General features: G+C 41.1%; 1 protein-coding gene across 1 annotated transcript in view; it reads right to left on the bottom strand.

Annotated features, from left to right (window-relative positions):
* LOC134536067 (protein furry) overlaps positions 1 to 16,934 on the bottom strand; it is a 737,387-nt gene that overhangs the window by 83,876 nt on the left and 636,577 nt on the right. The window contains exon 41 of the mRNA XM_063375635.1: positions 15,907 to 16,094. Coding sequence (XP_063231705.1) covers positions 15,907 to 16,094 — 188 coding nt within the window. The remainder of the gene's footprint in view (positions 1 to 15,906; positions 16,095 to 16,934) is intronic.

The raw sequence follows: 16,934 nt of genomic DNA, 5'->3' as shown, positions 1-16,934 counted from the left end.
TTACTGTGTGTTATCCTATTGAAAAACATTGACGTAGCATGATAGGCTTTTGGAGTCTTTGCTGTGAGTATGCGGCCAGATTTTCCACATGGTCTGTACAATTTTCTTTCTCTTCGCCGTCACGTTCGGAACGAAATTACAGTGCCGACAAACAATGTTTCACCCTCTAATCTGAAAACTGTCACCTATAACGTCCCAGGTGTATGGATTTTACAGACAAGTATTTATCTTTATCAGTATGCTGACAGTTCAAATCTATTTTAAACGACCTGACAACATTCTTCTACATAAAATACGTTAGTTATCGCTCCGAATTGCTGTGTTCAAACGGGCTTTACGTGGCCAGATGTAGTGATCCCGCTCAGCATTTTTCGTAAATGACTGAATATTCATTTTTTCGAAGTGTTAGTATTTGAAATCGAATTGAATACGAATAATAAACTATTCGTTTTGATATTCGAAAATTTGAATATTCGCACAGGCCTAGAGTCCATACATTGGCAATGATAACTGTGTACCTGTTTATATGTGTTGTGCCCACCACAGAAGTTTAACTACTGTTGGTGGGCATGTAACAAAATAAATAAATAAATAAATAAATAAATAAATAAATAAATAAATATATCAATAAATAAATAATTACTGGGACTTCACTCCTGATAAATGGTTCAATAATTTAGGTCACGACCAATCCCTTCGCAAAGTTTCCTTGAATTGTGTTGTGGAGTTTGTGTGTCTCACGACCTTGCTGTCGACAAGATGCTTAATCCAAGTTAAAAAATAACAATGGTTGCCATCTCTCTTGTCTACCACTGTTCCGCTTCCATTAATCTGGTGTGGTATTGTCAAGAGGTGCACGAGTTGAGTCAATTTTTAAATACTCGACTCAAGCCAAATTGTAAAGCTCCAAAAATTTTAGTCCACTGTTTGGTCTATGGAAATATAAAACCATCATGAAACATCACTAAGGCCAGAAGTACAATAGTCAGTTGCCCCCGTCCATCTATCATGTGACCTACAGCCTATCATATAGCCCAAAAAATTCCATTTGTCCATCCATAAAAAGCTTGGTAACTTCATACTTATGACGGATATATACATGAAATTATAACTTCCAAATGGTTGCAAGGGTTTTGTATGTCAAGTTTTATAGACTAGAAGTTTTGGAAATTTGTTTATTTAATTCTTTAAATGCTACATAATAATTATTTTAAAATTATGTTTGAACACATTTTAAAGTTTGTGTTTTGAACCAAAAATCGTTTGATTCACAGAAAAGAAATTAATTATGCATGGTAACTCTGAAAATGTTGAACCAATACCAGAGTTAAAAATATTGAGTTTAATAAGTTATAAGAGCATAACTTACATTACTAATCCAATTATTCAAGATAATTTTTCTCCAAAATTGAAGTTTTCTCAATTGTTAGCAGCATGTATAAAGGAAAATATTATGACGGAAGAATGGAATAGCTCAGAATAAATAGCTCAGCGGCTGATGGACAAACGGATGACGGGCAAACGGATGGCGGTAGGACGTGACGGGGTTTTGTAATTTCGGCTTAATACAAACCTGAAGTAATCTAGGATTATATACAGAGTAACTGTGAAGCTTGTACAACACAGTTCAGTAGGAAACGTGATTAGTTGATGCAGAACTGATTAAAAACTGGGCCTGTGCGAAAATTCAAATTTTTTAACATCAAAACAAATAGTTTATTATTTGTATTCATTCGATTTCAAATACTAAACTTAGAAAAAACTATTATTCAGTTATTTACAAATACGGCTGTGCAGGATCTCGAAAGTCTGGAAATATTTTGGGATCACAGAAGATTTTCTCGTCAGGCAAGGACAAAATTTTGAGAAGATTAGTACAACCAGATTAACACATTAATTCGGAACTATGTACGAACACATTAAAAGCTAAAGTATTTTAAAATCCAGCTGGTCGTTAAAAAAAAATAGAACTGACAGCGGCTTACTGATAAGGATAAATACGTCTCCATAAAAATCTAAACACTGCATGAGTGTTAAAAGTTGAAAGTTTTCAGATCAGAGAGTAGAAACACAGCAAGCCAGCTCTGTGATTAGTTTTGTTCAGAAGGGGGCGGCGAAGAGAAATAACTTGTATAGAATTCGGTGGAAAACATCTGGTCGCATACTCACAGCAAAGACTCCTAAAGCCTAACAACCTACGACAACATTTTTCTGGTGGATAATGCACAGTGAACATCGCCCAGTACAGGCCCACACTCACACTCCTAGCAGTCACAGCTCAGGCAATTATCTTCTCTCATGGCTATAAAAAAAAACCACTCACTCACTCTCTCACTCACTCTCTCTCTCTCTCTAAAAGGAAAGAGAGAAAGAGAGGAACATTCTTGGTTACTGTGTTCTTACACTTTAGAGTTAAAACAAGCCAAAAAATATAATCCATAAATTTTAATATAAATAATGATTTATTTTCACACAGTAAAAATTCAAACAAATAAGATTTAATTTTTTTTAGACATACATATATCATATTTAACTATTGATAAAACTGCTCACAATACATTATTTTCCAACTCACCCTCTTGGAGTTCTTCACACACACTGCAACTGCCTTACATAATCGCTTTGCATTGTTCATTAAAAAATTTGTTTGCAGTTCCTATTTTGATTACCACGAAAAATAATTATTTATATTTTCCTTTAAAAATTTGAATATTTCAACAAAATTTTATCTATAGTAATTGTAACTGACTTAACCTAACCAACCTTTCACTTTAGTATTATTTTTATAATTTCCCAGAAGCCACTAAAATACATGTTTACTTTTTCTTTCAATACATATTTGTTAAATGTGAAAATAAAAAAAAAAATATTGAATTCAAATTCTTACTATTCGAATTTGATATTCGTATGCGAGAATTCTTTGATATTCGTATTTGATTCAAGCTAAACAACTGATATTCGCACAGACCTAATAAAAAGGTATTCGTTACAAGTTAAGTACTTCAGCAAGCAACACATATTCTCCCGCTGTTTCATTATTATTAACAATGCAGATAATTAAGTATTGTATTTGCTAGCAATGGTGGCTAATTTTACATTATCTCTTACTGTATTTATGATTTTAATTTTTGTTTGGATATAATTACGGTCATTTAGTAAATCATCATCGTTCGTTAACCTATCTACAAACAGAAAAAAAAAAAAAAAAATTCTGTGCAAATTCCATACTCAAAATTTTGTAGAATTTGCTGTGGTAACAGCTGTCTTAAAATGGGCTTTGAATATCACTTTTTCACATACATAAATATTTTTTATACCAAGCATCATTGAAAATAAATAAATGTACAAAATAGATGTCTATTTTACCATCAGTCTAGCTGAAAATAATAATGGAGCATGTGTAGTGAAGACAAATACACAATGAGTGATGGATAAACATGGACGAAGCACCATCATTACAGCACAAACACAATAGTTACCATAAAAGAACTACCATAAAAAGAACTGATACTCTAGAAGAACTATAGTTACTACAGAAGCACAATAACTATGTACCACGAATGCACCATAGTTACCGTAAATAACCTGATCTATATTGGATAAATTAAATGTTACGGCAGTGCTACCTATTTCACCCTCCGAGCATAAGCACAATATTATCATACATACACCCTGCATATCCTTGTACTGGGCGTATAGAGTATAGGGCAATAACAAACTTGAATATTTAATACAGCAATAAAATGATAGTGCTGGTGTAGAAAATTGTTTTCATTTTAATTTACACAATTAAGATCCTAAATTTAAAGTCAGTAACTGCAATGCAACTTTAATTTCCTTGTGTTTCATAATATAATTTAAAAGTGTTTAATATTTTTTATTATTAATACATACTAGTTGCTTACAAACGTTTTGTAATAAAAATATAAATAGCTTAATTATGTACATTGAAATATACAGTTGTAAAATTATTTTGTTAATATAAATACTGTAGGTTGGGACTGTAGGCTACTATGCAGTTAGCAGCTAGACATCTGCGAATTGTGATTTTTCAGTTTGAAACGATTTCGAATCTAATTTCAAAAAAATTCACGAGTTTCGAATTTTTTTCGAATCGAATTTGGGAATATTATTTAAAAAAAACATAGATCATTAAAAAATTTTAACATACCACCTTTGAAAAACTTGTCACATAATTCACAGTTTAAATCAAGTAACTAAAATTAAAGTGAGACTATATTGAAGAAGCACAACCAGATTCTCAAAAAATAAAAATTATATGTCTATAGCACTAACATAAATCACTTCGCAAATCATTTCAAATTGTCATGGAGAAAGGTGAGTTCATCGACATGGTGCGGCAACAACAATTCTCTGCGGCTGGTAACTATGTTGCCTGCTGTAGAGAAAACTCTCTCACTTGCTACCTTATTTAGCATGTTTGACTTTCAAGGATAAAAATATTAATAAAAATATCACAGCATAAGGAAGTGGTACAAAAAAAAAACAAATTTACCGTTTTTATCACGTAAGCATCGCACATTTTATTCTAAAATCAAGTTTATAATTGGGGTGAGACCGTGGGTTCACTCTTAGCTGAGTTTTGAAATAAACAAACACCGTCGTATCACTACGCCGCGTCAGCAAGTGATAGGCTGAAATCATCTTGCGCGCCAAGCACTAGTTGCAACACACACACTTCAGTACAGTCGGTGCTAATAAAATAACGGAGAAGTAATTTAACAGGAAGCACCGTAGCACTTTGTTCAGCGTAGGTGGTTCATTTGCAAAGAAAAAACTATGCACTTTACGCCTAATAGCCGTCTTCACAAAATTATCACAAGTTTTGATAACAGGATACCTATTCAAGTGTCCTTTTCTTCCCGGGAGTTGTTAATGTCCCAGTGTCCTGTAATTCTTTCCTTGCACGAAGCACACTGCTCTTCGAAACACTCGTAAATTCCGCAGTTAAACTCGCGATATCGTTCACACGACAATCCGGATATTTGTCTGAAAATGTTTTAAAAACATTTAACACAATAGTTTTCTGTGCACTTTTCAAAGGCTTTCCCGTTCTGTGGTTTACAAAACTCGGTCCGACATACAACTGTCGCGCCGAGCATCAACTGTACTCTGTACACACGGCGTCTGCTAACATAATTGTAAGTAAATACTTGCTGACACATTAAACTGTATTGGATATTAATGAAGAAATGCTGTAATGCTATATAACAACAATTGTTATAAAAAAGGCAGTGTAAAAATACGTACTTACAAATGGTACGTAACCAAGGGACTATTTCTTGCGCACGAATAATGTGCGCAGCGGCCGGCAGCCAATGAAAATGTTTGTTTACAAAAGGCTTTGTTTATTCCAAAACTCAGTTAATTAAGAGTGAACGGAGAATACTATTATTAAAAAAAAATGTAAAGTAATCCATAAAAACAAAACCTATTCATGAAAAGTACATTTATTTAAAAAGTAGACTTTGCGAAAGCAAGTTAAATAATATAATTAATGAGTGATGCAAAAAACCATTTTATTCAACATAAAAAAAAGCAACCCGTAACAAGAACGTGATTTGTAACTATACGCATAACGATCGTGCGGGTTTACTCGGTTACTGACAGAGCGCGCGCGTGCATGCAGTCTGCAAGCTTGACGTGCGACGTGCCGCGCACGTCTATAATCACGAAGCCGTCAGCCCCTTCCTTCTTAAACACGTGTGCGCGCCGCCGCCACTGACGGCCGCGACAGCTGTCACCGTCCGGCCACCACCGCGTCGCCCGTTGCCAAGGCGACCGCGCCGCGTCTGGGTTACCATGGTAACCAGGCAAGTGCGCGCGCACACTCCTACCGGCCACCACCCCTCGCCTGGCCAGCCGAGTGCGCGCGCAGCTTCCCCTGCCTCACCCACCACCGCTACTGGCCGCCACCCCTCGCCTACCCCTCTCTCGCCAGGCCGAGTGGGTGCGCGCGCAGCCTCCCCCTCCTCACCCACCTCCGCCTGCCCAGCCGCCTGCCCAGCCACCTCCCCCCGCCTTCCCCTCTCCCACCAAGCCGAGGTCCGTCCAAGTCACGTAGCCCCAGTATGGGCAACTGCTGCGAAATCGCACTTAATAAAGCTACAACGAGTACAAAACAAATGTATTCGGGCAGTTACAGACACCCCAGTGTATTGTGCTGTAGCAGCCTTGCATCGTGAAACGAAGTCGGAAACCTTACAAGACTTCTACATCAGAACTACACAAACTTTTTACGATAAATGCGCAAATAGTTTAAATCCACATATTTCTACATTAGGAAATTATGATCCAGACATTAATGAGAAATATAAACGCCCAAAATCTATCCTGTCACACCGCCCGCCGTAGACGCGGACGTGGCAGGACTGCTCTCTGATTGGCCGGTAGCCCGCGGACCAATCAGAGCGCGCCCCCTCCCCCTGCTCCGAGCGCGAGAACACGCGCGCGGAGCGCACGCACACAAGCTGGCAGCTCACGTACATTAAGTTAAAATTAAGTTAAGTTAATATTAGGCCCCAATTATATATAAGCACACATAATCCCACTACACACTGCACAACACAAACTATCAGGCGAATCAAATAGTCGTGCTTTGGCCCAGCGGGGCCCTAATGGAATAAATAATTTATCCTTCGAAGATTAACAGCGTAGATGCTAGGCTAGAGTCTTTCAATGACAGAAGGTGGCAATTTCTCTAACTGACCGACTGCCTTTTGCTGGCAACAGGTCGACCTGAAGCTATGTCACCATTCTGGAGTCTGGCTCGATGCCCTGCTCGCGACCGCAGCTCACACAGCGTAGCACTGCAGCTAGGACTTATCAATGACAGATGGTGGCAATTTCTCTAACTGACCGACAGCCTTTTACTGGCGACAGGTCGACCTGAAGCTATGTCACCACTCTGGAGTCTAGTCCGACGCCACAGTTCGCGACCGCCCCACTTACACGATCATATTACACAGCCACAATGAGTGCTAACTGGCAGCACGACGGGAAACGGCATAAGCCGCCCCCAAAAAGACCAGACCTGACCAAACCAATGCGGACTAAAAGTCCAAGTGCCCCACCCCTTGCATAGTAGAACTTCTATCACGCCCCACTCTTCTTCCAGGACCATCCTTCTATTCCTGTAATCCACCTGCTTGTAATAATACATGACCTTTGCATCCCGTATGTATGTGCCCAGGGTTTTCACTCTGTCTATGGAGGTTTTACCTGGGACCAACTTATCTAGTTTTAGTCTTGAATTAAGAGTGAGGGGAGTTAGTCATGGCGAACACGTCTGCCATGGCTGGCCAATCCCCTCCTAGCACATGATGCACGTGACCTTTTCTGCATGGTTAAAAACCCGCATGTTTAGAGCGTATAGGGCTTGCCCTGAGACGCACTTAGAGTCTTCCCTACCTAGACCCCTCCCTTACACACTTAGTTTTAACTTAGGTTAGGAAAAAAAAAAACGTCACGTAGGCCGGCTGGAATTCCTGGAAGCGCCCGTGATTCTTGGAACTCCCAGCCCTTCCTACGTCACGCCCTGGCCCTCAGGAGGGGTATATAAGGCCGGCCCTTGGGCCAGGACAGGGGGGGGGGGGACATTTCATAGGGCAAGGCAATCACATTTTTCTAGTTGCTATACCGTTTTATCCAACATCTGAGCACGAAAATTATAATCAAAACACCACGTTGATTAAATAAATATTACATTTGTTTTAACATTTTATCAAATTTATGGCATAAATTGGTATTGTTGAAATGAAAATAATATATTTACTTAAAAGAAAATAAACAAATTTTTGTTGGCATGTTGAACCACTTGTTTATCCAACAACACCATAATTAATGGCGTCGGCGTTGAATTAAGCAATATTAGGATTAATAAAAAACTTTCTAAGGAAATTTTGTTTCAATAATGTTGAAATAGTAATCTCGTAAAATAATATCAATGATTTCATGAACTACTTTATAAATCACTGTTGACTGTTATGAAACATGCCTGATTCGGCTACGTGTTGTGTTAACTACTGCTACAACAAGAGAAGAGATAATAATAATTAACTTTACTTTAAGTTTCCGCTTGACGAAACTAGGTATGTGTAAATTATTAAAACGAAACAAAATAAAAGTTTTGTGTAATTAAAATAGTGATGAGCATTTTGTTTTCATGCCCTACAGAATTTCCTCTTTTTAGGCTGTGTGTAGTCGCACGTTGAGGACAAGCACACAATACATTAATACCTAGGTACTGTTCTAAATGTCAATGAGTCTCAAATTCTGCTCAAACTTGCTACTTATGTACTTTAATTAGTCTAAATGTTTTGTATGAATTTTATTTTTAGGTCGAGAGGGAGGTGTGGGTAAAAATTTTGTATTGCGTATCCAAGTCTATCCCTTGATACTAATGGCATTATCCTGTGGTAATGATTCTTGCTGTTTTAACATTAATTAAAACAGCAAGCATCATGTGCCACCGGATAAATCATACATGATCATGCCAACAGGATCAAGGGATAAACTTGGATACGTGATAGGGAACAATTACCGAGGTGAGGGTTGCGATAAAATGAAGTGTCTTTTAAATTTTTATGTTGAAATTAAGGTTTTTTTTCCTTAACAATTGCTATACACCTGTCTTCAAGAAGTGAAGATACGAGAATTTGTACTTTCACCTAATCCATAAAGAATTGATGCCATTGGTAACAGCTTCATTTCAGTTTTTGTGGGAAAATTGTACAACTTAGGCAGTTAAATTTGCCAGAAATACACATTGCCTGTGTTAATGATTAAATACTTCTGCACGTTTTTTTATGCATTAGTTTTGTTTGCGATTTGTAATGCAATTCGGTAGGTACCTACGAAAATCCTAACCTTAACTTCAATCAACGTGATTCTACTAGAACAGAAATTGTTTCTTGGACATAAAAAAAATGCAGCAATTTAATATAATCCAAAAATATGTTACATGTTATGCATTTTAACAAATGTTATGCTATGTAAACAAGACATTTTTAACCGAAATGAGGTTAAGGCAAACACTGTCCCGAAGGTAAGAAATTTACTTATTGTTTTAAATATTGCTCTCCTAAATAATTTTATGTTACGTTTACCGATATTTAGTTAAATGATTTGCTTATAAGGGGAAAAAAAAAATCAATATTTTTATAAATATTAATGCATGCACGAAAAAAGTCACAAGCTCGCCAACATTCAGTTGAAGCTGCAAATTTCCCTACTATTCAAATTAGTGTTTTAAGCATATTAACTGCAAATTGTACTTTCTACGATCAATGTTGTATTTAAATTAAAATTCACTTATAATTTGAAACGTAAGTCTTACTCCAGAAGGTACTTTATCTCGGTTTTAAGCCATTGCAACTTCGTTTTAATGTTTGTCAATGTAATGTCCTTTTCATAACATTGTTCCAGCTAATCGGGATACACTTTGTTCTTAGGTAAACCCTAGTAGGCGGCCATTGCTTAATCACTGTAGCGCACATAACACAAGACACCAACTGGCTGCAGTGTTGCCACAGTGTGCTACATAAACACGGTGTTGCCACTATGTCAATACATAACAGATTCTCTCCCCTCTTAAGATGTCACAAAATCACGAAACTTCGCAGGGGGTCGACGTTGTCGTGAGGAACATCGTGGAGGGGCAGAAGATTCTTCATGACAATCAAATCCTCGGAATGGAGAAGAGTCCCTTGAACATGGAGCACTTCCTCCCACTGCTTGCTGGTTTGATACAGTTGTAGACTCATTTCCAACCACCTCTGCATCCCTCTGTGGTGGGAACCCAGAAGGCAACTGTGCTCTGGCATAAACACCACCCATCATGAATGAACCAGTCTCCTGTGACCCTAGTGGTTGCCGTGAGGCATGCCGTGTCCTTTCGCTCGGACATAAATTTGAATGTCCCCTTGTTTTCTGGCCCAGACGGTGCCGTAGTTGGTCAACATGACGTCGATGTTCATGGCCGTGCTTGTCCCGCACTCTGTACATCAGCTGCCCTTCACTTGCAATCACGCATCCTGCAACCCACTTTGGCTCCTGCAAATAATTACGTAGCCAGATTGCCTCTCCAGAGACAAACTGCTGGGCCTGGTAGGTGTTGGTCTCGTGGGCCCGTGAGATTCCCTGAGTTTCTTCTTGTGCACTCGGATGCATTTTTGTCAAGATGGTCTTCAGGCACCGGTTCATCAGCATCTCTGCTGGAGTCTTTAAGTTGTCCAAACAAGGGGTTGTGCGTAATGAAAACAACATACGTGCCAAGCGTACTCTCCAATCACCCTGTACTAACTTCCTCAGTTTCTGCTTCACCGTTTGTACACTGCGTTCAGCCTGGCCATTGCTTGAAGGATGATATGGAGGTGAAAACATCATCCGGATTCCATTTTTCTTCATGAATAATGCCACTTCCTGTGATCTGAAGGCTGTGCCATTGTCTGCTTCTACCACATCAGGCAGCCCATGGCAACTGAATATGTCCCGTAATTCATGCACAACTGATGCAGCTGACATACTATTGACCCGCTTAACTTCTGGCCACTTTGAGTATGCATCAATAACAATCAAAAAGATCATCCCTTGGAACGGTCCAGCAAAGTCCATATGCAGTCGTGACCATGGCTTCTCTGGTGCTGGCCATGATACCATCTTTAACTTGGGTGGATTGTTGTGACAACTTTGGCACCTAACACATTCCCTTACCGCTTCCTCAATTCCTGCATCCAGCTTGGGCCACCAAAAATAGCTTCTGGCAACTGCTTTCATACGGACCATGCCATCATGGTTTGCGTGGAGCATCTTCATCATCACTAATCGTAGGGTGGTTGGGATTATAACCCTAGTTCCCCACAACGAACAACTCTTGTGCACCGACAGCTCATCTCGCCTCACATAATAAGGTTGCAAGTCCCCATCTTTAATGCCTGTCGGCCATCCTTCCTGTACATATGCCATGACCTGAGCTAACAAGGGATCTTGTTTAGTTTCTGCAGCCACTTTTAAGGGGTTAATAAGTGGCTCTGGTAAATCTTCCAGCATGAGTACATCACATGGTGCTGGGACTGTAAATTCCTGCCCAAGCAGAGGCAACCTGCTAAGAGCATCAGCATGACTAATTTGTGGCCCGAGCCTATATTCTAGTTCGTAATCATGCATGGCCAGCATCAGGCTCCAACGTAATAACCGAGGAGAAAGCGTATCTGGAATAGGTTGTTTAGGATGCAATAGTCTTAGGAGCGGCTTGTGGTCTGTTACAATTTTAAAGCTTCGGCCCACCAGATACTGCCTGAACTTAGTTACGCCAAATATTATTGCGAGAGCCTCTTTATCCAACTGTGCGTAGTTGCGCTCACACTGTTGCAATGTTCTGGAACCAAATTCCACAGGAGCCTCTAACCCATTCCCTAGCTCATGAGCTAGTACTGCTCCCACCCCATACTCCGAAGCATCACAAGTCAGGATCAACGGCTTGCCCAGGTCATAGTGGATAAGAACTTGATCTGACTGCAGCAGTCGCTTTGCGCTCTCAAAGGCCTGGCTGTGTACTTTTGTCCACTGCCACGGAGTCCCTGCATCAAGTAGTCTATGCAATGGCTCCAGTACTTCAGATCTGTTCTCCAAGTATCTTTCATAAAAATTTAAAAGCCCAAGAAATGCCTGTAGCTCTTTCTTATTTTTTGGCTCTGGTGCACCATGAATAGCTTCCACTTTGCTCTCCAATGGGTGAATGCCTCTTCCATCAACTTTCTGCCCCAGGAATTGTACAGACTCTACTGCAAAAACACACTTAGAGTTTTTTAGTTTGAGTCCCGTCTTTTCCAATCGCTCCAGGACCTCATGGACACGGTTCCAATGCTCATGTGCATAACCCCCAGTAATTAAAATGTCATCCAACAAAACTACAGTGCCGGGCACCCCTACAAGCAGTGTGGCCATCAGGCGTTGGAAAATCGCTGGCCCGCTGCTAACTCCATAAGGCAGTCTCCTTACCTTAAAGAGTCCCTTCATTGTGTTGACTGTAAGCAGCTCTGCTGTGGCGTCGTCCACAGTGACCTGCAGGTAGGCTTCCTCCAAATCAAGTTTTGTATAAACTTGACCCCCTTGAAGCATCGCAAAAGCCTCCGTGAGTGTGGGCAATGGATATACTTCTGTCGCTGACACACTGTTTAGCGTGCTCTTGTAGTCCCCACACAACCTGACCGAACCATCACTTTTTACTATGGGCACCACTGGTGTAGCCCACTTTGAGAAAGACACTGGTTCAAACACACCTCGCTGCACTAGGCGGTCTATTTCCGCACTTACCCTTTCCCTCAGTGCAAAAGCCACAGGTCTACACTTCCGAAAAACTGGATTGCTTCCCGGATGGATGGTGATTGACACCTCTGGTCCAATATATTTACCTAACTCCTCTGTCTGAAAAATAAAAGGGTGCTGGTTCATCACTCTATTCCAATGAGCATCTGCAAGTTGGTGCAGCCCAACCAGTTCCATTCCCAGTGGCTCTAACCAATCACGACCCATCAAGATGGGCCCATTCCCTTGCACCACTAAAAGCTCCAGTGTTGCCATCTTCCCGGTTTGTGTTTTCACTTCTACTTCCATTATACCTAATACTTCCAAATGCTCCTGAGACCATGTACGCAACACAATCCTTGCCTTTTTTAAGGGGGGCTCCTGGGGCCACAATAATTGGAATGTTCGCCAACTAATGATGGAATGGCCTGCCCCAGTATCGACTTCCATGGTTAGAGGACTCCCATTTAGGGACACTTCCATGCACAAAGGCTTTCGTCGATTGGTGTCTTGCATACTGTACAAGGTGTATGCAATGTCCTCTGCTGGTGTGTCCATTTGCAAATGTGTGTCCAGTCTTTACCTGTTGCGTCCGTAGCAGGTTGGTTTTTCTTTTTCGTGATGCACGCACGCTCAATATGCCCCCGGTTCTTGCAAAACCGGCAAACTGTCTTGACATGATAGCACTTGTCGGCCAGATGGTTTCCATTGCATCGCCAACACTGCTGGGTAGTACTGGCCTCCGTGTCCCGTTTGGTGGCTAATTCTTCAGTTCGCCTCCTCATGGCTCCCGTAGGTAATTCTTTACTGTCGCGGCTTCGTCCTGTGTGAATTCTATTCACCTCTTCACTCCGAGTTTCGGTCGTAGCACTTCTTAATTCCCCCATGTTCTTCCCAGTCGCCTCTGCCGCAACTGCGATTTCCACTGCATCTTTAAATGTGAGCTTGTCTTTCGCGAGGAGAAGCTGTTGAACCACTCTGTCTCTCACTCCACACACGAGCCGATCCCGCAACATGCGCTCCAAGTTAGGGAAATTGCAGTGCGTGCTCAACCGCCTCAACTCTGCCACATAAACGGCGATTGTCTCTCCCTCATGTTGGTCTCTGTGGAGGAACTTGAAGGTTTCCACTATTTCGCTTGGCTTCGGTTCAAAATGATCGGTTAGCTTCGTAAACACATCGCCGAGCGACACAGCATCTGTGGATTGTGGAGATAACAGCGCCGTAACCAGATTGTACAGTTCTGCCCCGCACACAGTAAAAAACACGGCCCGTTTAGTCTCGTCATCCGTAAGTTTATTTGCGACAAAATAAAATTGCAACCGTTCGCGGTATGTCTTCCACGACTCTTTTCCGGGCACGAACTCACCCACCAAACCAATAAAACCCGCCATGTCCGCGGCCGTTAGTACCAACTTGTTTTATCCTCGTCGCCAATGTAATGTCCTTTTCATAACATTGTTCCAGCTAATCGGGATACACTTTGTTCTTAGGTAAACCCTAGTAGGCGGCCATTGCTTAATCACTGTAGCGCACATAACACAAGACACCAACTGGTTGCAGTGTTGCCACAGTGTGCTACATAAACACGGTGTTGCCACTATGTCAATACATAACAGTCAAGTTTGCGTTTTTGTATAGCAACTAGAGCATTTCTGAATAAAAAAAAACGTAGAACTGCAATAGCATTGAGTCTCCACTCTGTACTAGTACTTTATTTACTCTATGGGCCAGGAGGTCAGTCGGTGCCCTCGAGGCACCACTGGCAGCCGAGCCTCGCTCACCGCACCATCAACCGCTCACCGCGCCTTCACCGGCAGCCGAGCCTGCCAGCCAAGAGCCGAAGACCGACAACCGAGTCCGCGAGCCAATGTGTATCGGGAGGCTGTCGGTACTAACCGCGAGTGTGCGAAATAAAACTCGTACCGCATATCGGAGAGTGTTCTTTCGGGGTGAGGGAGAACCTCGGGGACCTATCCAACCAGCCAGCCAGTCCGCCAGCCAGCCGCCTGACTGCCAGCCAGTCCGCCAGACAGCCAGCCAGCCAGCCAGCCAGCCAGCCAGCCAACCAGCCAGCCCGCCTGCCTGCCTGCCAGCCAGCAAGCAGGGGTCAGCCCTACTACTGCAGGGAAAGGGAGACCGCAGCAAGTAAGTGGGCATCAGACGAGGGACACTGGGAGCCACTTTCAGGGCATCCCAAGGTGGGGGAAAATCCTACCTACCCCTCTTAGGAACCTCCAGCCAGAAGTTACTCGTGCCAGTCAGGCCGCTCCCTTCTTATTCAGGCATCACAGTAAAGATTGGACGCAGGGAGGGGACTCGCTCCAGCAAGAAGCAACCCTCACCTCGCGACAATTAGTGGCGCCCAAACGGGCCACTCCCTTCTCACCCAGGCAGGAAACTAAGGATTGACGCTTAAGGCCATTATGGAAGAGTCAGAGGAGCCAACACGCGACAAGCTATCTATATCAATCTTAGACTACGTGCGTGCTCTCTATGCGGAAATACAGGAATCAAAACAACCAAATTGGCGCTGCTTACGTTTTTATAAGCGGTATAAAGCGACTCCCGAGATGTTAAAGATGAAGTTTTTAACGTTTAAAAACGTCTTTAAAACACGATTTACACATCAGATTACTTTGTAATAGGATTAATTAAGTTAGTAAGCAGTTTTATCAGAACGATCGGCGCAAACTGCGTAAAGCAATAGGCGCGTTGTAAACAAAGGAAATTCATTGGGTTACATCAAATGAGGTTAAAACGGGACAGAAATAAAATGATTCAAATAACGTGAAAACGTAAATAACGGTAACGTAAATAAGTGATGTCTATGTATAATTTTTTGTAAGTGGTAGATGTAATCGCCCATTTACATTTATTTTAAAAATGGGGGGGGGGGGGGGGGGATGTCTTATATTAGTGTACCCGGGCCACATTTAGCAAGTCGAATTATTGTAAAATGAATTCGATTCGAATTTACGAATCAAATATCAAAAAATTCGAACTCGAATTCGGAAATTTCGAATATTCGCAGAACCCTAGTTAGCAATATGATGTTAAGTAAAAAACCATTATGAGATACCTATGTATAGTGTGTACTTTTGTGCCACTATTTCCTGTTAGTTGACCTTAAACCTATCTGCACTCCCACCTCACTGCAGCCACCTTCCCATGAAAGGAGTACGATGCGATTACAGAGCCTTTCACACTCAAGTTCTCAAATACATGGGATTTGAATTCTAGTCCACTCACCATGATTTCAAATTTCAAATCAGGGGCATAGACAAGGAAGGGGTTAGGGTGGTTATAAATTCCCCCACAAATCCTAAAAACTCTATATAAACTGGTACTATCATTCCCACCAATAAAAGAAAAGAAATTGAAAGCAAACAGCAGGTAAACACTTCCTCCCTCCTGAAATGAAATTCTGCGTACCCTGTTTCAGATTTAAGTTTTTCTCAAAATTTCTCAAGGAAATTTCTGATATAGGCTTAAGGCAGATTCCTTCCTCAACACCCCTTGTTTGTTTCGTCTCTAACCGATGACATGCTGATCGACTTCGCGGAAACGGAAGCTCACCTGCGACATCCAAGGTCTCTTCCAACCGGCGACACTCGCGTTGTCTGCAGGGGAGAGGGAGACAGACCGCCGTGGAGAGGCGGAGGGGCCACTGCTGCCTGCACTGCTCCTCTCGTCTGCCTTGACGAGGAACCTGCGGCCAATCACCGGCGTCTGCGACAGGTCGAATGTGAACTCCATGGTCCTTCCTGCAAACACACCAGTACACAGTTACACTACGATTGTGCAAATATCGCTTAGTGTAATCAATATTAAAAAGTTTCAAACATTCATTGTTCATTTCAATAAGAAATCCTGGTAGAGATAAAAGTCACAAATTATATAAAAAAAATATTTCAGAATAACGAGTACTACTAATGTTGCTTTATCAAAGTGCAAAACACTGCTTTAAATCTAACTGGATTCTGAAATAAACTCAGTAGTAGGGATGTCGATGAAGTTCAGAGAAATTGTTAGGTAAAAATCATTAAAAAGTTAAAAAAAAGAAGAAAAAAAAAGAAAAAAAAATTAAAATCACTATAACAAATTATTTACAAGGGTCTTTTAAAATTTTTTTATATTCAAACATTTTGAGTTCGATGAACCATGCCATTTTTCTTGTCTTCAAAGCCTGTCATAACTACTGAAATCTTCCAGAATCCAGTTGGAACAAAGAACTCAATTTTTGGGGAGGGTCTGAATTGAAAGTAGACAGCCAGAGTCCAACAAATAATTAACTAGAAGACAAAGCTGCGGTGATTCTTTGCCTTTCTTAAACCTTATCTAGAATATCAGTATTCCAAGCCTCTGTTCTGTTAACCTCACCTAGAATCTCGGGTGGTCCAAAACTGCATTCATTCTGAAATTTGCCTCAAAAATAAATTACAATGCTCTGTTTGATCTGGAGTTAAGTATGGTAACATGCACCATAACATGAAGTGCAGTTCAATCGTGAATTACAGTGAAGTCTCTTAAATCTGATACGGTCAGGACAATGGCTGTGACGAATTAGCAATTTGTTTGGATTATTAAACGTTGATAGTTGATAT

The sequence above is a fragment of the Bacillus rossius genome, chromosome 1 (assembly GCF_032445375.1).
Source record: "Bacillus rossius redtenbacheri isolate Brsri chromosome 1, Brsri_v3, whole genome shotgun sequence".
In the NCBI taxonomy this organism is placed as follows: Eukaryota; Metazoa; Arthropoda; class Insecta; order Phasmatodea; family Bacillidae; genus Bacillus; species Bacillus rossius.
The sequence above is the reverse complement of the archived record's forward strand: the minus strand, read 5'-3'. Positions and strand labels throughout refer to the sequence as shown.